General features: G+C 44.6%; 1 protein-coding gene across 1 annotated transcript in view; it reads left to right on the top strand.

Annotated features, from left to right (window-relative positions):
* Positions 1-11,220: 11,220 nt before the first annotated feature.
* The window catches only part of PHLPP1 (PH domain and leucine rich repeat protein phosphatase 1), a 135,569-nt gene continuing 120,177 nt past the window's right edge, over positions 11,221-26,612 (top strand). Inside the window, exon 1 of the mRNA XM_074544905.1 lies at positions 11,221-12,860. Within this exon, the coding sequence (XP_074401006.1) occupies positions 11,510-12,860 (1,351 nt within the window). The 5' untranslated portion in view covers positions 11,221-11,509. The remainder of the gene's footprint in view (positions 12,861-26,612) is intronic.

The raw sequence follows: 26,612 nt of genomic DNA, 5'->3' as shown, positions 1-26,612 counted from the left end.
TATGTGATCTGCCTTCTTTGAGCTACCATTTGGCTGACTCCTCTGCTAGTTTTATTGGCTTGACTCATTATTTTCAGTTATTTTCATCTCAATTTACGCATTCTAAAAAACATCACCTTTACAGAAAGCGTTAGAAATGGTTGTATTGCTTCAAAGACAAAAAAATTAAAATTAAAAATGTAGAGTCCCTTTTCATAAACATAACTCCAGAACAGCATGATGCAGTAAATGAATGGCATAATGGAATGGAATAAGCTTTAGATGGTGTTTAAATGTTTAAATGGTATCTTTAATGACCTGGCAAAGGCAGGAGGAAAAGATGAGTCAAGTGATCCCTATTTCTTCTAATTACTCGCCATGCTGACAGAGCTCATCACCATTGGCCTCAAAATGAAATAATTGTCATGTGCATTTCAAAGCTGTGATTCAGGAGCTGCAGGAGGTGTCTTTCTGTTTCACAACATTGTTATATATGGAGATACTCAACTATACTCTGAGGTTGCTGAACTTAGAATATTCCTGCATTACACAAGTAGGGTTTTTTTGAATGCTGACTGAAATATGCAGAATTTGATAACCTATCAATTTACTCTCGGTGACTAATGATCCTGCGTTAAAATGCTGGATATTCTTATAATGGGCAGATGCTCACACCACTTTATAGAACATGTTTTGTTCAGCAGTACATTCAATGTGATTTGTAGCTACAGTGCAGAAGCAATCCAAAATGATAAATTTGCTTACTGAAGGTAGCTGTCAGGCTATACTAAGTGGAGGAGCAGAAGCACCCGCTTTCAGAAAGCAGTGTCTTCCAACAAAACAATTTCTGCCAAAGATACGGAGCTTAGAGAATAATGCAATGTTACAGCTGAAGTACCAGGATAATTGAGCCTATAACATCTGCTCTAAATGTAGTGCCACCAAAAATAAGCCCTTCTGTCTGTGTTGTTGTTCCTTGTTAAAGCAGAGTGCAAATATGCAACATGACCCCAGCACATCAGGGAATTTGGGAACAGAAGCATCTTGCTATCACAATTACCCTTCCCCTGCCAAAGAAGGAACTTTCTCAGCAAAAATATAACAAAGACATTGCTTGGTTTGGTTTCCAATGACCTTTACAAGAAAGAGAAAGGGATCATACTTAGTTAGCCCTTTTAATAAGAGATGTTCTGGTGCCTGTTTTAAAACTGGAAGAATGCATTCGGGTTAAGGTTGATTGATTTTACCTTGATTTTTAGTCATAGAAGCACAGAATGGTTTGGGTTGGAAGAGACCTTAAAGATCATCTATTTTCAACCTCCCTGCCATAAGCAGCAATACCTTCCACTAGCTTGCTCAATTAGAAATTGCTAAGTTTCTCATAAAATATTGTATTGAATCATTCCTGAAAGAAAAAGGAAGAAGGGAGGCAGTGAAAAAATATGGGTGTGTTGTAAGGACTAACTCTCCTAAGACTTTCTCTTTGTTCCAAATTACTATTGAGTTTGATTAACTGGAACCCCTAATTTGTGTATTCCACTGTATTGTGATTTCCCCTGGTTTGAAGCAGTGGGAAACCAATCCCAGCCCTTATCCAGCAAATCCACTCACAAATACATGCTGCTGGTTTCCCTTCCACCGTATTAACACAAAGGAATATTCAATTAAATTGAAAAAGTACACATTTAAAACTGATAAAAATGAAATAAATTTTTTTTGCACAGCATGCAGTTACTCAGCCAAATCCCTTCCTAGCTAGTATCATCACAACCAAAATCTTAGCAGGAGTCAAAAGAGGACTGCTAATACATGCATAAAAATAAACAAGAGTTTTGGAAGGGATTTATACTCATGCTTCTGGAGTAAAGCCAGCTTCCAATCACTGCAGTTTTGGGAATAGGTTTCTAAGACTGGCTATCCCCCACCATCTACCACAACTGTCCTTTCATCTTTCCTTGAAGTGTGGGGTAACAGTCCCTTTGCAGCAGAATGCTATCTAGAAGGACCAGTAGTCTAATCCACTTATGCTGCTGAAAAGATGTAGGTAGGAAATCCTGCAAGTGATTTACAAATCATTTCAATATCTCAGCTCTTGCCAAAAAGCAGCCCTTGTTTAGGTATTTGCCAATCTGTCGTTACACTCGTTCAACAGCGACCACATTGACAACTGATTCCTGGCTGAGTGACTCAGCCTGCTAATTCCAGCCTGCCAGAACTGCTCTGAGGTTTTGTGCACTGCCAGGCCCTGGTGATGTGATCTCGCTTTGACGTTGTTCCTGCTCCTGGCAGGATGACTTGAGGAGGCCCAGAGGTCATCCACCATGGCACACATTACTGACCAACACTTCCTCTCTGCAGTGAGACGTGTTCGTTGGACATCTCATACAGAGGCTTTCCAAATTTCTTGGCTTTCTTCAGTCAGTGCATCCCTTCCGGGATGGTCGTGAAACAGCCTGCTTTTTTGCCTGCAGTGTGACCACTCCTCTGACAGCTGGTCTGCACCACTGATAACAGAAGAAGAGTCACTGGAGCCTTTCTTGTAGCTGCTTTCTGCATGTTCCTACACAGCTCCCCTGAGAGATCCTCAGCGGGGTTGCTGGTCTCGGAGAGCTCCATGGTCCATCTGATCTGGAAGAGCATTCATTCTCAGAGAAAGTGAAGAGGAGCAGGCATGCCTGGTGGCAAATTCTCCCTTGTGGCAGCAGAACTCTGGCTAAAGCACCTGAGAACAAAACATCACACACTGGGAATCAGTGGATACTTTTTGCAAGCAATGCCACCATGTGGGGGAATGACGTGATAAATGGGTTTCCAGCAGTCACCTCAAAATCTGCTGCAAGTTCCTTGTATGCTGGGACCTGATATGAAGAAAACATAAAAGGGCAGCCAAGAATGGTAGGACACAAAATGCTTGGCTATCACCCAGAAAGGCCTGCAGCCCAGCTGTGCTAAGCCATGGCGGATGTGAACCCTGGCCAGCAGCCCGGCTGCAATCAGTGCAGAGAAGAGCTCCCTGGCTGGCTCTTGTGTGCTGGACTGTGGATCAGTCTCATGGAAAACCTCACCACCTGGGCTTCTTTCAAAAGCCTGACTGCTCACAGTCACAGGTACCAAGGCAAGTCCATCCCTTTGTCTCTTCAACTCTGCAGGAAAACTCTTCACCGTGTGCACCAGCTTTTTTTTTTTTTTTTTTTTTTTTTGTCAGAAATCGGATGCTGGAAAGCTTTGGCATTCCAGCTCCACTATTGGTGCAGGACAGATCTGTTTTGGCGAGGCAAAGAAGTGTGTCAGGTTGCTGGAGGGTGAAGTTTGTGCTATTATTATGAAAGCAGGTTATCAGTACCTGTTGGCAGAAACAATGTTCCTAAAAATCCGGCTGACTTTCAATCACAGCATTTCCCAACTGCGTGGGGGCCACCAATGGGTTTTCACAATGGCTTCACTGCCTGTCTTATGAAGAGGCTGATGAAAATTCAACTCCAAGGCATGTCTTGATCTGCAGGGTGCTTAGGTCACAGGCATTAAATATCTTGGAGAACATGCTACCAGTGACAGTGCCTGGGCATGTATCCTTTTGGGAAAACGAAGAGCTCATTCTACTCCAGCAATGAGAATTCACATCAGTTTGGAGAACCTGCTTTTTACCCTTGCTCTGACCAGAACAGGTGAAGTCTCACAGAGCATTCAGATCTGTTCTTGCCACTTAGAAAGCAACAATGGACATCTTTAGAAAGCCAAAAGCAGGATGCTGCTGCTGCTGAAAGAGTTTGGATGCCAGTTATATACACGTGACTGTAGTTTGGTGTATCCTGACCAACATCTGCAAAGCTAACAATGCATGCTTTCACCTCAGTCAAACCTGGATCCTAAAATATTAGCTGTTCTCCCTTTCCTATGGCTTCCCTTCCTGACTGTGCCAGGCCAGCTTCTGCACAGACTGACAGCACGGAGCAGGGCACTGCAGTGACCCCCACTGTGGGTTACTGCACAGGGAGCCACATGATCTGTCGGTGAAATGACAGACTCATTTTCCTGGAAGTTCAGTCTAGCCTCGCCCATGAATACCGAGCCCATTCCCATCGTTCCAGTGTATTGCAGAGCTCTCTCAATCTCACACACGGCGTGTCACAGCCCTGTGACCGCGCAGTCATCGCGGGGGTGGCTGAGCCCGGCAAGGGAGGGCGGAGCTCTGAGGCCAAGGCACCTCTGGCACCACATCCAAGGGCTGCTGGCACGGCACATGAGAGCCCTTCTGCACACAAGTTCATGGCTGCCAGCCCACGAGTCAATGGGCATTTTGTCATTAGAATAGCTAAGGAAGAAAAAAACCCTACTCTCCTAGATTTATGGTCATTTTCATCAAAGCTCAGATATGTTCCCTACAGCTTTCCTGAAAGCCCTTCTGAGAGGGGTACCTGGGGAGCCACAGAAGTGACAGTGAGCTATTTTAGTATTAACTTCTAAGTTGATCCTGCCAATATTTTAATTGTCTAAGGCTTTATTTTGTAAATTTCCTTGGAGGGTTTCTGTGTTTACTCTTAACAAGAGACACCTTTGGTGTTGAAGAAATAAATTTTAAAAGGCTGCTTCAAAGGACATAATGTGCATCTATGTTTATACTTCAAGTAAAGTACTGTAGATGCAGCTGTTGATAGCACTCTGTACTAGGATAAATCATGACTAACACATTTTTTGAGGGTTTAGCTTCCCCTGGGCTAGTCTCACTTCAGTGCTTATGACATTCACAAATAAATAACTTGCATTTATGTAATAGATTCTTACTGTATTAAAGGGATACCTGAGATTCTTCAGGCACAATTTGCTTTAATGCAGAACATTCCCATTTTCCTGCTGGCAGTGCTGCTCCCCTCATCCTGGCACACCAGAGTGGCAACACACCATGCAGAAGAGGCAAAGACAAGTGAGTAGGGGCATGACCTTTCTAAGCCAACTTTGTTGCCAAACCTGCTGTATGGCAGAAACATATCCCCAGTCTCACATGAAAGGCCTTTATGCACAGCCTTTAAACAACAGACAGTAACCTTCCTGCAAGATATTTACAAGGGAATTAATGGGAGATGACTTACCTCGTGAAAAGCTGATACCAAAAATGTTGGAATCTCTTGGGTCACTTCAAATGCGCCAGTCATGCTATTTAGGGCATTATGTAAAACCATCACATTCGAGTCACTGTGTTGGCTGCAGCTTAATGAATCCCCATTAATCCATCTCTATCAGTAGGAGATGTACCTTGAGGAGTTGTAGAGCTCTGAAACAAAAAGGGCTTAAGACACCATATGAGGAAGAAAGATAAAAAGAAATAATTACAAGGAAGGATTTATAAAGTTCTGGAAGAGAACCTTTTAGTGCATTAATATCTAACAGGCAGCAAAGCTCTTTTTCTTTAAAAAAGCAACAAACAAAACAAATAGCTTAAAATGGAAGAGTTGAAGACTGTAAGAGGATTAGTGTATGGTGTTGCTGAGTCTACTGGCAATTACAAAGTCTGGCTTTGCAAATAGTATCAACACAAATTAAATGCAAAATTTGTAAAATACTGGTTTAATTTTAACATAGTATTTAATATAACACTAGAATGTATAACATAGACCTGTAATCAATCCAGGTATAACGAAGCTGAAGTTCTTTTCCTCATGTTTGTCCCTCTGCATGTGTCTTTCAGCTGTACAGCTAACTCATGATCAGCTGCTCATCACCTTGAACTGCAGCAGAGGTGCTGCTGTTTCCTTTCTTTCTTCATGTGACGGAAGCAAGAGGTTTGTGCTGCAGAAGAGATTCCAAAATTTGCTAAGGAGGCTGCACCTCCCGACTGTTTAACTGCAATGCTAACAGAGCCCAGCCTGTGCATGTCACAACGGGAAACATTTGTGTAATCAAAGGATCTCCACACCACACTGCTGCTGCTGGCTTAGGAAAACCCTGCCTTGCTGAAAGCAATACAGGTTACCTCTACAAGAAACTGAAATTCAAGTGGCCAAGTACTGCAAGTGAGAATCACCATCACTTGAACAACATCACAGCTGGATTCTGCACCCACCTCCAGCCCCTCTGCCCAGAGAGAGCTGGGACAGGACTCCAGCTTACCAAGAAGGAAGTTTCAAAGCCTGGCACTTCACTTTCAGAACATGGGGACCTGATTTGTGCCTATCACCTTTAGAGGAGTCTAATGGACAGCCAAGAAGGTCCTTGCCTCTTTTCTCCGCTCTCCGTATTATGAAAATATTTACACTTGCTCTCGTTTGTGACGTGCTTTCAAGTGCACTGCTGAAGAACATGTAGTAGTGTTGATATTACTTGTATGGAAGTGGTTTTGGAATCAGAAACACAGATCAATCCTTGCTGAAAACTATTTAGGGAGTTGTAGGTACAAATAACTTCCTGGATCATAAGAATCCAGTGTTACTGAATGCTTAAACAAAAAGGCAACTGTAAGATCACTTACAGCCTCTAAATTATATTTCAGGCATTGAGTAATGGAAACTCCCTGTTCAAGAATAGTTCTTAATCATATCCTCAATATAAGAACACTTTTAAAAGTAAACATTTCCCTGAATTAGCACCACCTTAAATGCCTTACTACCCTGAAAGCCCTACATGCCAAGATGAGCACAACTGCATGGAACATACACACATTACTGTGCTCAAGTTCACAGCTGGAGCAGCAATCAGCATAAAATTTCAGTTCCTTGTTATCTGTATATCCAATTGGTTCCTATAGCTGTGCAATTGCAAATATGAATGAAGGGCACAGGTGCATACCTAGCACTTTGAAAAATGACATTAATCCCTACTGATAAAATATTATTTTGAGAACAGTTTCCATGTGACAACATTCAATTTCTCTTTAGAAAGAAGGTTATTCTTACTTCATTGTTTAATTTGAAATGGTCCATTTGCTCATCCATCTCCTGGTCTCTGAATTACACATACAGTGGCAAATGTCTTTTGTTTCAGCATTTTGACATTGAAGTAAGTCTCTTGCTTTGTCATCTGTAGAAAAATCCTCCCTTACTACAAAAACAGACTACTAAAGAAGAGAGCTGAGTAAGCTCCCTAACACTCTGCAGGGTTGAAGGACATTAAATTCTTTCTTTCTAAGCTCCCTCTCCACCTTCACACGTTAACTGGAATCACTAAAGTGATTCATACCTTTTTGAAACACAGATGAACATTTAGCAGCATCACTGAAGATGACTTATAGCAGAGAAAGTATAAATATCGTCTTTCCCACACTAGCATTTCTCAGCACTCAGCTTCTGATCCAGAACTGACTTGTCAGTCAATTTTTCTGTAGTCAAGGACTGGGGATTAAGCAATTTCTATTTAATGATAGCATATTATTTTGCAGTGATATCTTTGAAAACAAAACTGAAACTGGGTATTCACTGTGTATTTGATATAACTAAAACCAATCCCTTTGAGTATAGTTCATGGTAAAACTGAGCCTACAAAAGCTGTTTACTATCCCACTGCAGCAGACATTTCTGAAAAATTAGACAGAACAAATAAGCCATCATTGAATTGTCTATCACTATAATTATTAATATAGCTAAACAAAGATGTTACCAGAAATGAAGGGGTATAATGCTAACAAAGAAGAGAAAGGAACAGAACCAGCAGCAATATGAATCAAAGCTGGACCTGGTCCTTTCTTCTACATTCATAATGAAAGAGTAAGGAAAACCACAGACATCAGCTGATGCCCATAATCTGTCCCTTCCCTTGCAGAAACATCTAATAACAGCACAGTGTATCCCTGAGGGCTTTAAAGGAATCTGTGAGAACGGGGGGAGGCAGATTTCAGAAGAGGCTGAGCAGGAATTAACACACTCCAAGCACCACTGCAGTTCATCAGTCAGCTCCAGGGCTGTGTGTGCAGCCTGATGCCTCCTGCTGTAGCAGCAGCACAAACGTAGACAGTGAAGATCACAACAGCTCCAGCCTCTGTGAGGATTTCAGATAAGGTCTGGTAACTCTGGACACAAAACTGTCCTCAAAAGTCTTCTTGTGGTTTCAAGACCTTCTGGCATTTTCTTGCACTTATGTGTGAGAGAGTATAATTTGTTCATTCAGTATAAAAAGTTTTGGTTTGGAGTAATTTATAGTAATCTCGGATAAATTACTTTTTATTCCCTCATTTTTTGTTGCCAATTCCTGTACTCAGAAAACTCCTCCTCAAGATCACCTGAGTCTGGTCAGAAAACTGCAGATTGCAAACTACCCTGTTTCATTTTACCTGTCTCCCAAACAGCTGCCATCAATCCAACTTCAGAAAAGGGAATGTGTATTTCACCCTTCCACTTCCTCCTGTCAAACATCAATTTCACAAACTCCATTCCCATGTCTGACAACACCAGTTAATCCCTATCAAAATTCACAATTTCAGTAGAGTTTAAGAGTATATATGAGATACCAGGAAATGGAAAATAGCAGAGTTTTCTCATAAGCTGGAGAATTCAATGTAAATATGCATATACTTTAAAGATTTCAAGCACACTTCCCTGCACAATGCAAAAATAATCAGGCTGGGTACTGCTAACATTTGGAGGTGCTAGGCCACTACAGAAACTTTCTCCTTCATATTGAGCAAAGTATGAAAATCAACCCCATGCTCTCTTTTCTTCTCACAGCTCAGCTCAGGGCTCATAGGATGCCAGGAGCCTCACAGCAGCCCTCTGCTCCTGAACAAACGTCATGGGGCAGAGATAAACCCAACAACTTCCCCACTCCCTCTGGACTTTAGAACAGCTACTTTGTGCTTTAATTGCATAAAGCCATTCATGAGCAGGGCTGCTGGCAGCGGTGAGTTAGCCTGGCAGGAGGGAGAGCGGGGTCAGCTCAGTCCCCGGCCACTTCTCCGAGCTCCATCGCAGCCGGCGGCTGCCCCGTGCGGACTCGCAGGGAAAATCCAGAGCTGTGCCCGTACCATCCACCCCAGGGAGGATCCGGCCCAAGGCTGACCAAATGACCTTAACTGCGTGTTCCTACACTGTGGGATTTATCTCCTCAGAGGACACAAGAAGACTGTGTTTAAGTCTACCCAAGAGAGAAAACAAAGCCTGCCAGGGAATATTGTTGCTGCTCCTAAGCACCTTGGGGTAAAGGCTCTGGAGCACAAAAACCCCAAACCCACAACTATTTGAGTCAAAGGGCAATGCAATGCTGGCATGTGAGCAAGTGTGCATGGACTACCCAAGTGTAAAATTCAGGCTGAAAATTGGGAGGAATGTCCCAACAGGGAGGACAGGGTGGCCCTTGGACAGTCTTCCAGTTAGGGCAGAGGACAAAGCAGCTGAGCTTAGTTCAAACTGATGCTCAGCTTGTTTATCTGCTGTGTTAGGGGGACCTCACTAATATGTAGGATGTGGCATCTCCAGCCACAAGGGAGAAAACTGGAAGCCCCAGGAGATGCCTCTTTGGTTCTGTGTTCTGGACTTTTCCTGTGTGGATGAACATTCAGATATTTGAACAGTTGAGAAAGGTAGATCTTCTCTCTTGCCACTCCCACTAAAGAAGAGAAGGGCTGGAAACTCTGTGCTAGAAACATTTCAAGTATCACCATTAACAATAATGTCCCTAGAGCTTGCCGTCTCCTTCTGAGTGCGTGTGTCTTGTGTGTGTGTGTTTTTGCATGTAGAACATTTCTCTCACACATTTAAATCAGGGGGACCTGCTGTAACCTCTGTGAAGTAGGTGGCACAAGGGTGGTGCAAAGCAGTAGAAATAAATCAGAATATATCAAACATCCAGAACCAGAGCTCATCTACTCAGTTCTGACTTCTGCTGAGTGTTGCCACTGCCAGAGGAGGTTTTGGGCACCAGTTTAAGTCTTTAATGGCCAAGTGCTGCCGTCATCTTCTGTCAGTTTGTGCTCTTGAATTCCAAAGAAGCTCCGGCTGGTGATTGCAGCTCTAGATACAGCTCTGCATGAACTTCCCAATCAGAACAGTTAAATTTTAGATTGTTCTGTTCAGAAAGTGGGTGGTTTTCACACACAGTAAACATCAGCTTTGTTGTTAAAAAAACTTTAAAAAGGCAGCTACATGATTCCATTGTAAGTTCTTTGCTGTGCCCTGTTTAATCTGCTTCTCTGTAGTATGAACACATTAATGTGGAAGTGTAAAGAAATTAGGAGATGTAAACCTTAATTTTCTTATGATTCTGGTTTATTTTGGGGTTCATATATTACACATGTACACAAAAAGACCGACCAGCTAAAAATAATGTTTCGCTAAGAGTTTATCTCAGGATGCTTAGTGATGATTTATCTCCCCCGATATTGACATAACTGGTCAATTGCCCAGAATTCCCAATTTATTGCAGTCTATTGCGTTTTTCATGAGTATCTGGCAAGATGCTTTGCTGTGATTTTACAAAATGTATTAAAAAGGAGAGATCTCAGGCAGTTACAGCCCCATCCAGCCGGCATTACTCAGCTAAAACATGTCCATGAGCATAAGAGATTTCTCTGAATTCCACAGTATGGTGTACCTGCAGTATAAAACCTCACGTTTACACTGCTAACTGAATGTGTCTGATTTTCCTTTTCAGTGATTTGTTTTAAATCATGGGACATGTTTTTTCTAAAAAAATATTTCTATTTAATGGCTACTTCTCAGCGACCTTCTACAAGTAGGCATCTTAGGTAAGTTTAGTCCCCAAAATACAATGACAGACTAATGGCACTGAAACCTTCTCTGTGCCTACTCACAAAGCAGCTCTTCTTACGGTATGTGCGTGCATATAACCATACATGTTTCCACCCACATTTCCATGTCTCTCTCCATCTTTGATCTGGAAAAATCATCTCCCTTTTCAGAGGGGAAAACTGCCTGGGCTCAGTGCTCGGGCTCTGCGCCGAGGCAGCCAACGGGGAGAACGCGCCGGGCTGGGCAGAGCGGGGCAAGCGCGCTCACTGGACCTGCCAGAGCCGCCGACCAGACGTAAGGAACACGGAGAGCGGGACAAAGTCCTGGAATAATTCTGACACGGATTCAGCCCGGCGCCGTGAGGGAGCGCCGACACCGCCGGTGAGCCGGAGCCTCCCTCCCAGAGCCTGCGCGGCCCCCGGGAAGCCGCGGGACTGCCGGGACTTACGGCCGCCGCGGGACTACAACTCCCAGCGGCCCCCGCGCAGCGGCCGAGCCGGCTGGGAGTCACGCTGTGTTTATCGGCGAGGCCCCGCCCCGCCGCGCGAGCGGTGGCGTCACCCTCGCGAGCCTCCCTCGCTCCCCGTGGGCTGGTTAATATTCATGAGCCGCGCGCGCGCGGGGAGCGGCGGACGGCGGCGGGATCGCTCGCTCCTCGCCCGCCTGCCTCCCTCCCTAATGGCGCTGGCGACAGCCGGGCAGCGGGACTGAGCCAGGCACCGGCGGAATGCTTCCCGCGGCTGCTACGTAATCGCCCCCCACCCCCGGGACGCGGCGCCGCGCTCCGCTCGGCCTCCCCGCGCCGCGCCGGGCGGCGCTCCCAGCAGGGCGGCGGCGGCGGCATCCCCGGCCCCGCGGCGATGGAGCCCGCGCAGCAGCGAGCGGCAGAAGCCCCGGCGGCGGGAAGCGGGCGGGGAGAGCCGGAGAGCGGCTCCCCGGGCAGGAGGAATCAGGCGGAGAGCGGCGCGGAGCCGTCGGGCGGCGGCGGGCAGCTGGACGGCAAAGCAGCCGGCGGCCCGCGGCGGAGGCGAGGGGGAGCCGGCGGCTTCGCTCCTCCCGCGGCACTGGCGGCCAGCGGGACTCCGGCGGCCCCCGGCGGGGCCGGCAGCGCTAACTCCCTGCTCCTGCGGCGGGGGAGGTTGAAGAGGAACCTCTCCGCCGCCTCCCCCTCTGCCGGAGGCGCCCCGGCCCCCTCGCTGGGCACCCGCAGCTTGGACAGGAAGGCGCTGCTGCTGCTGAAGCCGCCCCGGCAGCTGCAGCCCCTGCAGCCCCCGGAGCGGGACTGGGTGCGGCGGGACCTGCAGCGGGGCTGCGTCCACGTCTACGAGCGGCACATGAACTGCTACCTGCGCCCGGTGCTCTGCACCCTGGAGACCACGGCGGCCGAGGTGGCCGCCCGGCTGCAGCAGCTCGGCCACCGGGGCGGCAGCAGCGTGGTGCGAGTGCTGGGCAAGGCGGGCGCGCCGCCGCCGCAACCCCCGCCCGAGCCGCCGGCGGGCCCCGCCGAGGCGCCGCCCGAGCCCGCGGCCGAGGGGCTGCGGCCGCAGCCGGACGAGAAGCCCAGGAGCCGGCGGGGGATGCGGAGCGGGCTGTCCGGAGGAGGCTGCGGGGAAGCGGCGCGGCCCGACCGCCTGCCGCTGTGCAGCGGCGCCGACGAGAGCGACTTGGCCGGCGGCCGGCCGAGCCCGGCGCCCTCCGACTTGAGCCCCGGGGCGCCGCCGGCCGAACTCTACCTTGCCGGGCCGCCGCTTTCTTGCCCCTCCCTGCTGGGGGAGCTGGGGCCGGCCGGCTCCGACACCGAGAGCTTCAGCCCCAGCGCCGAGAGCGTCTCCGACCGGCTGGACCCCTACAGCAGCGGCGGCGGCGGCGGCTCGTCCTCTTCGGACGAGCTGGAGGTGGAGCCGGCGCCCCCCGACGGGGTGGAAGAAGCAGGTGCGGGGCCGGGCCGGGGCCCCCCCTGTCCGGGGGAGCTGCCCCCAGGGCGGGCAGTGGGGGTGCCTGCGGGCGCGGCCGGCGGGCGGGAGCAGCCAGCGGGGCCGCCCGCCCTGTATGTACAGCTGCACGGGGAGACCAGCCGGCGGCTGGAGGCCCACGAGAAGCCGCTGCAGATCCAGAACGACTACCTCTCCCAGCTGGGCTTCCGGGACCTGTGGCGGGTGCAGGAGGAGGGCATGGACTCGGAGACCGGCTGCCTCATCCGCTTCTACGCCGGTGAGCGGGGCTGGGGGGCGACCGTGGGGAAGGGGGGGAGCCGCGCCCACTGCCCCGGCTGATGGCGCGGCGGGCGCCGGGGTGAGCGGAGGGCGTGCGGGCGGCTGGGCGCTGCTCCTCCGCCGGGCCGACCCCTGTCACGGGGAAGGTGGCCCGGGGCCGTCCCCTGTCACGGGGAAGGCGGCCCGCGGGTGTCTCCGCGCCGCGCCTGGGAGGGGCCGTGCCGGGAGGTCCCCGGCGGCGGCGGGAAGCGCTCCCCGAGCCGGCTGCCGGGAGAAGCCTCGGTGTCAGCGGCGCTCAGGCTGCTCCAGCGCTGTGCCCGGGGCTGCCTCCCCTTCTTTCAGCGCCTCGGTAATGGAGGTCGCGCTTATGTTGTTTTCCCGTTCCCAGCAGCGGCACTGAGCGTTCGAGGTTAAATCAGCCTTAATCTACTACTGCTTTCCCTAGTGACGAAGAATTGCATCGGTGCCGCTGCCGGGCACGGGAGGTCGAAGGTTCGTTTCACATGTTTGCGGGATGCCGGCAGCTGGCTCACGGTTTAGTGGAGCTGTGTGCTCGCTCCGGGGAACACCGAGCACGCCCCATGGCGGAGCCGAGGGCACGGCCGGCTCGCTCCCAAAGGGGGAATGCCCGCAGTTCTTGCTCCTGAAATAGGTTACGGCCAGTACGGTGGCTGCCTGAGCTGAGAGCGGTGCATGCCTGCAAACAAGAGCCTGCGATTGGCTTTCTACGTTGTTGGCATCAGTTTTTCCCGTTAGAGTGGTGGGAGTTCACTGAGAGACTGAGGGCAGCGAGCCAGAGAAGTAGGGAAGCACAGGTCATGGTCTTTGGGAGCGGGGGTGGTCAAAACCTTTATAATGGAAAGGGAGAAGCTTTGTAATGCAGCTTTACTGTTACAGCATACAGTACAGAATTTGGAGAGTGTTGGGTGGAAAAGTTAGCTCCCACGTTGTAATTATGCAACATTCTGCAGTTTTAGGGAGGTTTAAAAATACCTTGTGTGTCAGTTGAGTTGGTTTGTGTAAAAGACTTACTGAGATCTCGGAACTTCTTGGGTTTTAACTATTCTGTACATCTCTTCAAAGCGAAGACATTGTTTAATGTCCAAGTATGCATTCAGACACCTTGTCAGTTTTCCCGTGAAACAGGTAAATGTGATATCCCGAGATGAGGTCATGCTAGCAAAGTAGCACATGCCATCCATCCCCTTGCTGGGTTGGCTGAGCAGAATGGTCCTTCAATGAACCGTGAGAATTCAGTGCTTTAACTTTGAAAAATACAGAGCTTCTTTTCTCGAGTGAATTCCACTGAATGTCAAACGGAGTCGGTAATGGTGGGGTGGGAAGGAGCACAGTATGCTGGATAAGTGCCTTTTTTTATTCAGAAGAGAATGTGGGAGTGGTGGAAAGTGGTCAATTCAGCTTTTCTTCAGATTTGTCTGATTGTACAATGACCGTGGCATAACGAGTGCAAAAGTAGCATTTGTTAAAGGAATTGACAGAAATAGGTTAGATGCATTGGGGTTAGAAAGCAGCTTAAAATACTTTTTTTTGGATCATGATTGTGGTCTTTTGTGTTTCTTTGCCTGCTCTTGAGGATGGAAGTCATACTGGGAGGGATGTTACTTCCTTTATTTCCAGTCCCACCCCACCATTAAATGGGGATGTACACACGTGTTTGAAATTGGGACAGCTGTGTGCCTCCTTTTCTTAGGATGTGTTCTAAAGAAAACACAATCAGGAAACACAGCGAAGTCTTACACACAGTTAAACCTGTTTGCATGTAGTTTTAATGCATTAAATGATTAATTATACATGCTAAATGAGGATGTTCCAGCTTTGTTTTATTTCAGTGTCTCAACTTGACTGCTAATGTAGCTCGTACATTTTAGACTTCCTTGTACAAAACTACTGGATAGAAGGATATTTCTGTGAGCATACATAAGGATTAAATTAATGCAAATTTCTTATGCAAGTTCATATGCTAACAAGTATGCCTCTGTACTTCAAAAGTGCAGCGTTTTTTGAAATCCTTATCTCTTTGAGAAGATCTGTGATCAACATCTAAAACACCTGTGATCAGGTGCTTGTAACAGAAAGGTTGCAGCATTTAAGGTACCAGGCCAGCCAAAAAACAGCTAAGAAAATATTACTGACACATAATTATACTGATTTTATGTAACTGTCTTGGCAAGTTATCTCTGCTTCCTTATTTTATACAGACAAGATGAAAGGGAGGGAAGGAGAGACACTTAAAAAGAGTACACACCAAATTACACTGGAAAAGGGAGCGATTTTTTTGGCCCCAAAGTTAAGTGTTTTGCTTAGGAGAAATACCTTTTTAATAAATGATCCTCCAGGATCATACCCTAAGGAAAGCTTTAAAACAGTGATTTCCTGTTTGCCTAGGACTTCGTTGATTTAAGTGGCCTGGCTTGTCCCAATGGATAGAGAAGCACTAGCATCTCTATCCCTGTAATTTCCTGCAAGCTATCTCAGTAGGATTTGGTGATACTTGTCTTTTGCTGATGTGAAATGATATAAACCTTGGTTAGATTTATTGCATTGCTTCTAAAAGGAATTCTTTCACCTAATCCCCCTGGAGTAGGGAGAGAAGAAGAGAGCAAAGTGATGACTTTGGTTTTTTTTTTTTTTTATTTCTGAGGCGAGACAGTTTTAAGACTGGAAAATGATTGTACTGAAACTTACCATTACAAATTCCATATAAGACAATACAGCAAATAGTTGTAGTGATTGCTGAAGGCTGGTAATTTCTCCTGTTGTGGAATCTGGAAAACACAGATTAAAAAATTTTTGCTAGGAGAACTGCAGAGAATTAGATTTTTCTGCTATGACAAAACAGTTTTCTTAATAAATAGCAGTCCACAAATATTCTGTAAATGAAATATCTGGTCTTTTATAAACCCTCAAAACCAAAATGGGCCACTAAGAACGTAAAAGTGCTTCCTGTACATTGCCTTGGTTTGTTTCAGAATGTGGTTAATGCATGTTTATTTTGGTGTCTCCTCTCATTTTCTTCCTTAAGAGTGTGAATGTGGTTGATTTCATCAGTGTCTTGACTCCTAAGCATTAAATGGATAACACCACTGCTAAAACAAAATCCCTTACTGCTTTAAGGGGCTGATCCTACTTGTAACATCAATTGGAGCAAAACTGGGTATTAGTGATTGGTCAGGCATGTCAGTTTTTCTCTTTGTTGAAATCTACGTTAACAAAAGATAATGTCCTCAAAGTTTGAAATACTTAATCTCTATTTAAAAGGATATGGTTAAATAGCTTTCTGCTGAGATACTGTGTGACTGAGTTCTGGAACTGTGTAAGAATCCATAGTGCAATTACAGTCACGATATTGTCTCTGGGAGACCGATTAGGTCAGACTTCCTAAACTGTTCCTAAAACCTCAAGAGTGGCTGTGATCCAGAAGGCTTCTTGCAAACAAGTTCTAATATTCCATATTGCTTTGTAAAAATAATTGTTGTCACAGTGTCCTTGACATCCCAATAATTTGCATGTGGAAGGAAAAACAGACTAATAGAACAGTCTCATTAAAAGCTGCAAAACTGCTTATTTGTTTTAGATCAAAAATAAGCATGGAATTATATGCAGTGCTGTGTTCTGGAGCTTCTGCATGGCAAGAAGCATGAGTAATATGAGCCTGGTCTTGGAGACTGGTTCAGTACAATGGGTGTTTGAGGCTTTTTTGTTTAAGTGCTGAAAGGTAATGTTTCTGATTCTGGCACTTGGCCACCATTAAATTCTCTGCCCCCTGATGTGAGATAGGGCTTCTGCACCTGCCAGTGTCATCAAATATATCAATTTTTCAGTAGGTGACTGCCTATAGGCAGAATACTAAGAAATGCCAGCTGTAATTAAGGGTGTTAATTTTGCATCTGGCTGTCAGATGTTATTTGGGAAGAGATCCTTTCGGCTCACGTGGCCTTTTAGAAAGCTGTGAAGAAAAATGAATCCAGCTTGGTCTTGAGGTATAAGTGGTGCTGTTCTGTCCAGTAAAGAAAAAGGGGTAAGATCTTGTGTCAGGATCGGTTGCAGTGCTCTGAGCAATTGCGTTTGCTTGCCTTTTTTAAAATATGTACACCTTGTAGTTGGGGTCATACTGAGACTTCCAGCTAGATGGATGGAAACACAGTTTTAGATGCTTAGTTTAGAAGGTGCCAGACGCCTGGCAGTGCAGAGCTTTGTGGAATGTGTTGAATTGCTGGTGCTGTTTATGCTACTTGGTGAATAACTCAGTTCAGCTATTTAATACGTTGATAAACTCGATTTAAGGTGACTAAGTGCCGTTATGGGGGGGAAGCATGCCAGAGACACTCTTTTTATTATTGAGTGTGGGAGAGCAGCTGTGCCCTAAAGAGCTGCCTTTGGAGCACTTGACATAGTTCTGACGTCTCATATCTTTAACATGAAAGGAATTAATTCACATTAATGTGAATGGATATCTTTTTGCAGGTGTGATTGGACTGGAGAGGTCTCCATGAACTTGTCTGAATCTGAAAGGCAAAACAATCTCTGCCTAGGGTTGCTGTAATCCTAATTTTTTTTTTCTTCCTAACGTGACTTGGATGAACATTCTTTACCTTGTAATCATTTATGTGTTGGCATGTCTTGCAGAGAGAAGTAATACCTAAAATTTTCTCTTTGGGAAATTCACTTTTCAGCTACATAGCAGTTTAAATCTGGGCTTGGTCCATGTTGGTCCCAAGATAATGACATTTTTAGTCCTGTTCTGCGGGAGAGTTTAAAATGGTTGCATTGCCTTTGGCTGGCTCCACCTGTGCATAGCCGTTTGCTTATCTTCTGTTGGAATGGGGTCTCTCTGAGGTAGGCAGCTCTCGGGGGGGTTCTGGGCTCCTACAAAGGAGGAGCCATGCAGATAATGCTGGAATGCTGGTGCTGCCACAGCTGAGCTTTGGTATGTGACAGCTGTTAAGTACAATGGTCTTTGCAACTTTTAAATTCTGTTGTACTCCTGGCTGGCATCCATAACTTAAGTATGTGTTAAGTACCGACACGGGAGATTTTAGTGTGATGTACATAGCAGTTAGTATATATACTGAATATGTAGTACCTAATTTGGTACATCCAGGAGCTGAATTTCTTCACTGCTGCAGCACAGAACATGGCATTCTTTCTCCTTTCTTTTCTCTTAATGTATTTTGATACTGTCATTGTTGCAATTTTTACCAATTATTCCCCCCCCCTTTTTTTTTTAATGGTATAAACATCCTCTTGATGATGGAATTGCTGCTATACCTAAGAGCCCTTCTCTAATTAAAGCATCCATCTGTTCTATTAGTACACTGACAGATTGCTATGCATCTAAAGCACTACATGGTTCTTGGGAAGGTACTACCTATTACTATGAAAAAAAAGGATTAATTCGATCCAGTGTTAGCAACTGGTGTGTGCTTCTTAACTACCAAAACCTACTTTGATAGTTAAAAAAAACTTTATAAAACAATATAAAGAGATATTTGTTATTTAAGTGGTCCAGTAGAAGACAGGCATATATAAGATAACCTGCCTGAGCAGGTCAATTTGAAAAATATATGCATACAGAATTCCATAGAACTTTAGAGATGGAAATCCTGAAGACTGCTGCTTCTTGTACTCAGCTTTCTAATGTGGAGGGAGCTTGTGCCTCACATACTTACAGCTTCATTTCCCTCTGTGTTTAAGGGGTGATCATTTTGAATAACTATTTGAGATATTAGTTTGTTAATTTAGGGGGAGGAAAAGAAAAAGAAACCAAAGACTGACCATCTGTGCAAAGAAAGGATAGTTTGACTTAATCTGCAGTGTTTCATTATTTCACTGCTTGTGGAATGGGGCACACTGGCATTTTTGTTCAGATCAAAGTCCTCATGTACTTGTTTTCAGCCTTCCTTGAGTCAGTTTTATTGCTGTATTTTAGAGCTTTTCCTCAAATGAGGATTTGCACTCTGAGAAGCCGTTTGTGTGGAGTAGCTCTGTAATAACTGTATTTTTAACCCAGAGAACTGAATTAGTTGTAGCTGTAGTTACCTTTGAGGGTATGTTGGTAAAATATTTTGTGTGTGTATTCAAATGGAATAGATTTTGGTGCTTCAAGTCAGTTGCAGTTTGTGTGTGGAAAACCCAAGTAAAAACAGTAGCGTGTGGTGTACCAAAACATCTTCAGATTTGTAAACTTCACTGTCTTGGCCGTATGTTTCCAACTTAGCTTTCACTTCTCCGAGATGTTTAAGAGAAATGCAACCGACCTTCATAAACACCTGAAATGTTTTGAACTCACTGAGAAATAAATGTGTCTTAACTTTTTCTATATTTGTCTTTAAGACAGGAATTCTGAAACACTAAGACATTCACAGGATATTTAAAAAACATCGCAGGAGGACAATGGACCTCATTTAAAAAACCCCAAACAATGATATCTTTCTTATGAAAATCATCAGAGAGTTTGGAAACCTGTTAAAATTACAACTGCGTGGTAGTGTCAGAATTGTGTATACATTTGAGGTAATTAGGATCTATAAAGTTTGGCAGAAAATTTTTGTGCTTCATTCCAAAGTGCCAACTTTTATTCTTTCCGTAACTTTTATTCTTTTGTCCTTAAATAGCTTTTCTGAACAGTTGAATTAGCTTTAGTGTTGCCTTTTTTATGAGAATAATCTGTACATTTTTCACTAGAAAATAACCTGTATTCATTGTAGATTAGTTATTTTTTTCAATTAGTCTGGCATTTATCCACCATGGTATCCTAACATAGATATCACCTTCTAAAAATAACTCATGGTAGATTTGAATTGAACATTTTCCCACTGATTGCTGTTACATACTGACATCACCTTAGATATCTGAGGATTTAAAACTTAAGTATAGTTATTTATGATATATTTTATTTAACTCTTTGTCTACTTTTTATCATATGTGTGCTGTATGGTAAACGAGAATGTCAAGAAAAAGCATTACTTGCTGTTTGGAATGCAGCAGCTGTTGTACCATCATGGAGGCGTGTATGTGCGTTTTGCTCGAGTTCCATTCAGGATTTCAGGTCGGCAAAATGAATGGTAGAACTGGTTTTCTGTGGTGTTTGTGCTGTCACAGCCACTGTGGTGTTTGGTTTTTTTTAGAAGAGGCACTGTCAGTAATCACCCTTTGGGGTCTTGTCTGTTACCCACCATGGATGTGGTCACAGGTCCCTCTGTACTCCCTGCCACTGTTGCATAAAATCATTTAGTTACCTAAGTGGATAGTCCAAGTTCTTTGTGGCAGTTGTCCCAACCAGGATTCCTTTTGCTTCCCTGGTCGGCTAGTCCTGACCTCGGGGTCTGATGGCTGGGGCTTTTTGCTCCCATGGATGGGGTAATATGTGAAAGAATGGGAATGGTACATAATCTCTTTGTACCCCCCTTCCTGCTCCATCTCCCCATTATTTAGGGGGCAAAAATTGTTCTTTGGAGGACATTGCATTTAAAAATGACAACTGTGAAATCAGGAAGAAAGACCTCCTGGAGTGAAGTCATTTAATTTCACAACGTAGCATACTCTTCTTTGAAGCTTTTTCTGTCGATAGGGAAGTAAAATTTCTTCCAGCTGGCTTTGACTTATTTGGAGGGATGCTGAAAATACTCATTGCTCAACTAACTGTGTGTTCCTCGATTTGACAGCTAAGAATAACTATTTACATATTGATGCAAAATACTGAGTTTCAGGGAATTTTTGTCTCCAGTTTTATCTAGTTTAGTTTTTGGTAGAAGGAAAATTGTGCAAGTGGGCAAGATTTTTAGAGTTTAAGTCGAGGTGTTTTTGTGGGCCAGAGGTAAATTTGTTCCTCTGCAGGGTGTTAATTGTTCTTAGTCTTGTGCAGTGGCAATGGGAATCTTCAGCTTTACTAGGCTCTGGATTGTAGTCATAATTCTCAAAAGTCCATAATAGCTACTTTAACCGGTTCTTCTCATCTTCAAGCACTCCAAATGCTGTGCCAACTTATTTAAATAAAGACAAAACAGTGGGTCTTGGTCCAGGGGGTAATGAGGAGCTGGAATGCCTTTGAAGTTCAGGACCCTGGGCTGTAGATGTAATTTACATAAACCTCATTATGTAATCTGAATGCAATTTCTCTTCCTGTTTGTCTGATTTATGAAGCTTTGTGTCCGAAGAGAAAGAGATAGTAAGACCTGTAATTAAGATAAGTGGCAAGCCACTCCTTTTCTGAATGTGTGCTCTGGGGAGGAGCAAATGTAGATGCAGCATTAAGGGTAGAACAGAGCCTGTGATTCAGGCACCTTCAGTTGATGAGAATAATTCTGACTCTTTTCCTTTGAAAAAGCAACATGCTTCTTTAAACAATAACTATGCCTAGTTCAGACTGTTATTGGCTCTAATATAAACGGTACAGAAAAGTTTGGAAGTCCTTACCAGCAGCAGTTTTGCTTTTATATACACCACGGAGGAGCTCTATCTAAGCAACTCTCCTGAGTTTTAGATCTGCCTTGAAAATTTTAAGTATCTAAGTGGACAGTGAGTTTTCTGATCAGAATTGTGTACAGTGACATTTTGTTGCTCTCATTGAAGCACTTGCTTTGTCTTACTGCCAGATCCACTCTAACCTTCTTATTAGAGCAGATAGTAAGTAGGAGCACTGCATTTGTGCTTGGAGTCCTACAAGCAGCAAAGCTAACTGTGTGTGCAATCTGCTTACTGATGATTGATCAGCTGAACCAGTGACTCCTTATCGTGAGTTCTTTATGATTATTGACTCAAATTCATACAATTGTGGAGGTTGTAAAAGACCTCCAAGGTCATTGAATCCAACCTTTGATTGAACACCTCCATGCCAACTAAACACTAAGTGCCATGTCCTATTGTTTATTGGATGTTTCCAGGGATGGTGACTTCACCACCTTCCTGGACGGGCTATTCCAATGCCTGACCATCCTTTCAGTGAAGAAATTCTTCCTGATTCCAACTTGAGTCTCACCTGGTGCAGCTTGAGGCCATTTCCTGTTGTCCTGTCACTTGTTGCCTGGGAAGGGAGACCACCATCCACCTGGCTACACCCTCCTTTCAGGCAGTTTTAGAGGGTGATCAGGTCCCCACTGAACTTTCTTTTCTTCCAGCCCAAACACCCCCAGCTCCCTCAGGTGCTTCTCATCGGACTTGTGCTGCAGACCCTTCACCAGCTCCAGTGTCCTTCTCTGGATGTGCTCCAGCCCCTCAGTGTCCTTGTGGCTGTGAGGGGCCCAGAACTGGGCACAGCATTCAAGGTGCAGCTTCAGCAGTGCTGGGTACAGGGGACAATCCTGACCCTGCTCCTGCTGGCCGCACAAGTGCTGATACAGGCCAGGATGCCCTTGGCCTTTCTGGCCACCTGGGCATGTGCTGGCTCATGTTCAGCTGCTGTCAACCAGCACCTGCAGGTCCTTTTCCACCTGGCAGCTTTCCAGCCTGTACCCAGAGCCTGTAGCTCTGCATGGGGTTGTTGTCACTGAAGTGCAGGACTAGTAAGTGATGGAGGAAGGTATTTTTCCTTGTTGTGTCTTACTTTGTGGGACAGACAGACCTCTAGGGGACATCAGTGAGCAATCATTTTACTTATGAAACTTTTTAGGTTGTCTCAGGCATAATTACTGTGTGTCACTGCTGACTTTCTGCATTTGTGTCTGTTTGCTTTCATGCTATGAAGCTTGTCTGAAGAAATAAAGATGTTAATGACAAAGTGTTAAGAATGAAGTGGTGGAACATCTGGAAGATGGCTAGCATGTCTAATGAACTGAAGTTAACAGTCTAGGAGCTCTTGGTTTCTTCTGGTACCAGTATTTTGTGGTCACAAACACTAAAGCATGATCGTTTGCAGGTTGCAAACAGGATATGTCTCAAAGAGAAGTTAATCATATATGTGTGGGAGATGCAATTTAACATTTCAGAAATACAAACAGGAGTTTGTTGAAAGCTTTGCAGTATGTATGTAATTATACAAAATTGTTCCTGAGTTGAGGACTTCTAATGTACTGTCTTGGTAGATGCATGGTTGTCTGGATTAAAAATGGATTATTTAGAAGTAGACCTGAGTTTACGTCCTATCAGAGCAAGCAGTTAACAATTTTTGTCTTGGGTGTCCTAGCTAATAAAAGAAAATACTGACTAAAAAAATTTGAAATGTCCAAGCTCTGGGAAGTTGGTGGAATGTGTCTTATCTTTTTTTAATTTTTTAAATTTTTTTTCTTCCTTTTTTTTGTTTGTTCTGTTTTTGTTTTATGGGTGATGTGGGTGGGTTTGTTTGATGGCATGAAAAACATGCCTCTTCTCTGTATAAATTAAAGTACCTATAGTCTGTGCATTCCCTGTGAATAAACAATAGGTTAATGTGGTACATTTCAGACTATCAAATACAGAAACTGTTTCCATTTCATGACTTCAAGAACAATGGTATCATCTGTATAAGCATATTCATCCCTACTAAGATTAGACTGTAACACTGAGAACTGCTTGGTATGTGTGTCTTTAATCTCCTTAATCAAATGACAATGTTAATTCCTGCTAATACAAGAAGAGTACATTAAATTATTTTACTTATTTTGCTTTATGGGTTACATATTCAATGTGTCTCTTTTAAGAAAAATGCTTCAGAATGCTTCTTTTCTGAATCTTTGTGATAAGTGATCCTAGTTTATTTTGAAACTTGCAGCTTCATGTAATTGAAATCTAAAATGAAATAATATAGATCAGTATCCCTAGATACTGTAGTACAGAGATTAAGACAGCTTGTAGCCTGCAGTGGACTAGGCCATACTCTTCTGTGAGTGTCTGAGTAGATGTTTCTCTGCTGGAACCCGAGGTATATTTGGTGTTTAATTTGCAGCACGGGGTGGGATGTGATCCTTTGTGTAGTGTTCCACTGGAATGTGAGCAGTTTCAGCACCTCTTGCTGCTTCAGTTCTGTGTTAATAGGAGATAGATTTTGAGTTCCTGGCAAATAACTGCTACTACTTTCTTACACTGTGGAAATGGGAAATGCAGATTTGTCACCTTAGTTGTGAACAGTGCTGTCTTGAGAGTGCCAGCAGATTGTGAAGCAGAGATCAACTGTAGATCTTTTCAGCCCAGAACAGGCAGCTAGATGCTTCTCCCCCCTTTGCCTTAATTTTTTTCCATCTTTTTTCCTACTTGTCTTTTTTTGTAGTGCTTTTATTTTTCTTCTTCCGTTTTTACTTTTTGTCTTTTTTTCCTTCCTGCCGCCTTTTCCTCTTTCCTTCTTCCCCCCTGCCCCTGCTTTCCTTTTCCTTTTTCTACTGGAGGTTTTTGGACATTCTTGGCTGCATTTACCAACTCAGCCTTTTTGTACATTTTGAGTCTTCTTATTACAGATTTTGAAGGATTTCTTTTCAATATGCATGTATCAGCAGGCCTCTTTGTGTGTTCCTCGTTCTCCCGTGCCTGTATCTGTAAGGCTGTGTATCAAACAGTTCCACTGCATTATTTGTGGAGAAGAGCATTTGTTCTAGCATGGCTAACACAGGGCTGCAAAAATAAGTAAGTAAAATTCTCTCCAGAGAGTGACAGCACACGGCTGTAACAAATTGCTGTCTATATATGTCAACAGTATAGGATCTGGCAATAGTGTAGTCAAAAGAGATAAAAAGAACAGAGCCTTAAAGCAGTTTAAGGTGTACTGTACCTTTATATTATAGGAATAAGCATTTGAAAAGATTTAAGGTTTTTTTTTTGTTTTAATAAAATCTCCTGTGTCACGTGTCGTGTTCTTCATCCAGCAGAGCATCTCTAGCAAATGTAGAGTTTTAAAAGGGAAGGCTTGTGGCCTGGGTTGTCTGTTATAAGAATTTGTAAACTGATTATGACATAAAGGAAAAAAAGGCTGATTTTGCATAGTAAGAACTCTGGCTGATGGTAGAAGAGTTCATGCTGTTATAGCCTTTGAACCTAGAATTGGATGTACTGATTCTTTAGCATTAGACTGACTTGTAAACAGTGGTATTACGTGCAGCACATCCTTAAAGCTTCTGCTTTTTAGGAATGCATACAGCAGACATGGAGGAGATTCAGCATTTGGCCCTGCTCTCATGTTTGCTATCACCAGCTAAGCTAGGCATGATCAACTAGACAAGTTAAGTAAAACATGCAGTTAACAATCATTGTCCTTTCTGAATTGTGAACAAAAGTGCTGCTAGGGAGTATTGTACAGGGAAAGTCTGCTCTCCTCTTGTAGCCCTGGAAAAGGTAGGATTCCTGGTAGGCAAGTCCTGGGACCCTCAGTGTTCAGACTTTTGTCCAGAAGAGGATTGCATGCCAACTGTATGAATTTCAGTGGAGCAAGTGCCAGATTCTACATCTGGAATGTTGGAGCCCTAGATGGGCACACAACCTGGGAAATGAGGGGCTGGAGAGAAGCCTCACAGAAAGAGATCTGGGGATCCTGGTCAATGGCAAGTAGAAATGAGTCTGCAGTGTGCCTTTGCAGCCATAAGGGCTTATCAGCATCCTGAGGTGCATCAGGCACAGCACCACCAGCCAGCTGAGAGAGGGGACTGTCCTGCTCTGCTCTGCACTGGTGCAGCCTTGCCTTGAACACTGTGTGCACTTTTGGGGCACCACAGTATAAGAAAGATTTCAAGCCATTGAGAAGAGTTCAAAGGAGGGCTGCAGAGATGGTGAAGACCTAGAGTGGAAACTTTTTGAGGAGCAACTGAGGTCAACTTGGTTTGTTCAGCCTGGAGAAGAGGAGACTGAGGGGGAAACCTCACTGTAGCCTACAGCTTCCTGCTAAGGAGAAGTTGAGGGGCAGGCACTGATCTCCTCTCATCTGTGACCAGTGACAGGAACCGAGGGAATGGAATGAAGCTGTGTCAGGGGAAGTTTAGGCTGGATGTTAGGAAACCACCAGAATGTGGTTTGGACATTGGAAAAGGCTCTCAAGGGAAGTGGTCATAGCACCAGGCCTGCAAGAGTTCAGGAAGTGTTTGGACAATGTTTTCAGACACAGGGCATGATTCTTGTGGCTGCTGTGTGCTGGGTCAGGAGCTGGACTTCAATGACCCTTGTGGGTCCCTTACGACTCAGGATCTTCTATGAATCTATATTTCCTTGTTCCTGGTGAAACAAGAACAACTGTAATGTTAGTAGAGGTGACCTGTTCCTGCATCTATGTCTTCTTTATTTTGTGAGATTCTTAACCATGTTGCAGTTGAAGCTGGAGAATTGCCTTTCCCGGGGTGGTATTGTTAGTTCAAGTTTGTTCCATTGCTGTGTGTTTAGGTAATCCTTAATTAGAGATGGTATTTAACGTGCTCTTCAGTAGGTTCTTGGGCAATTTGCCCTTGGCACTATGGATTTCTGGTTGCACTGGCCTTTTTCTTCACATTTGCTTCACATTTTTCACATTCAGGTTTTACTTTAGCTCATATCTACTAATTTTCGTATACAGCATCTTCTCAGTTGAAAATCCTTTGGACTGGTCTCTGCAGACATGACTTTTGCTTTGCAGCAAAAGACATAGTTGTCTGAAGATGGCTGGAGACTAATGTCTAACTTTCATTCCTAATGTAGATGCTGTCCATACCAAAACAAATGCTGTGGCCTGAAGTCTTTTATGCCCACTTTTTATTTTTATAAACCCACCAACCTTTTTGTAGCAGACATGTTTGAATATAATGATGTCTTCATCCATAGCCAGGAAATACTGCAATATCCTTACTTTCCTAATGAAATATTAGAC

Source organism: Zonotrichia albicollis, chromosome 1, assembly GCF_047830755.1.
Source record: "Zonotrichia albicollis isolate bZonAlb1 chromosome 1, bZonAlb1.hap1, whole genome shotgun sequence".
Lineage (NCBI taxonomy): Eukaryota > Metazoa > Chordata > Aves > Passeriformes > Passerellidae > Zonotrichia > Zonotrichia albicollis.
The sequence above is the reverse complement of the archived record's forward strand: the minus strand, read 5'-3'. Positions and strand labels throughout refer to the sequence as shown.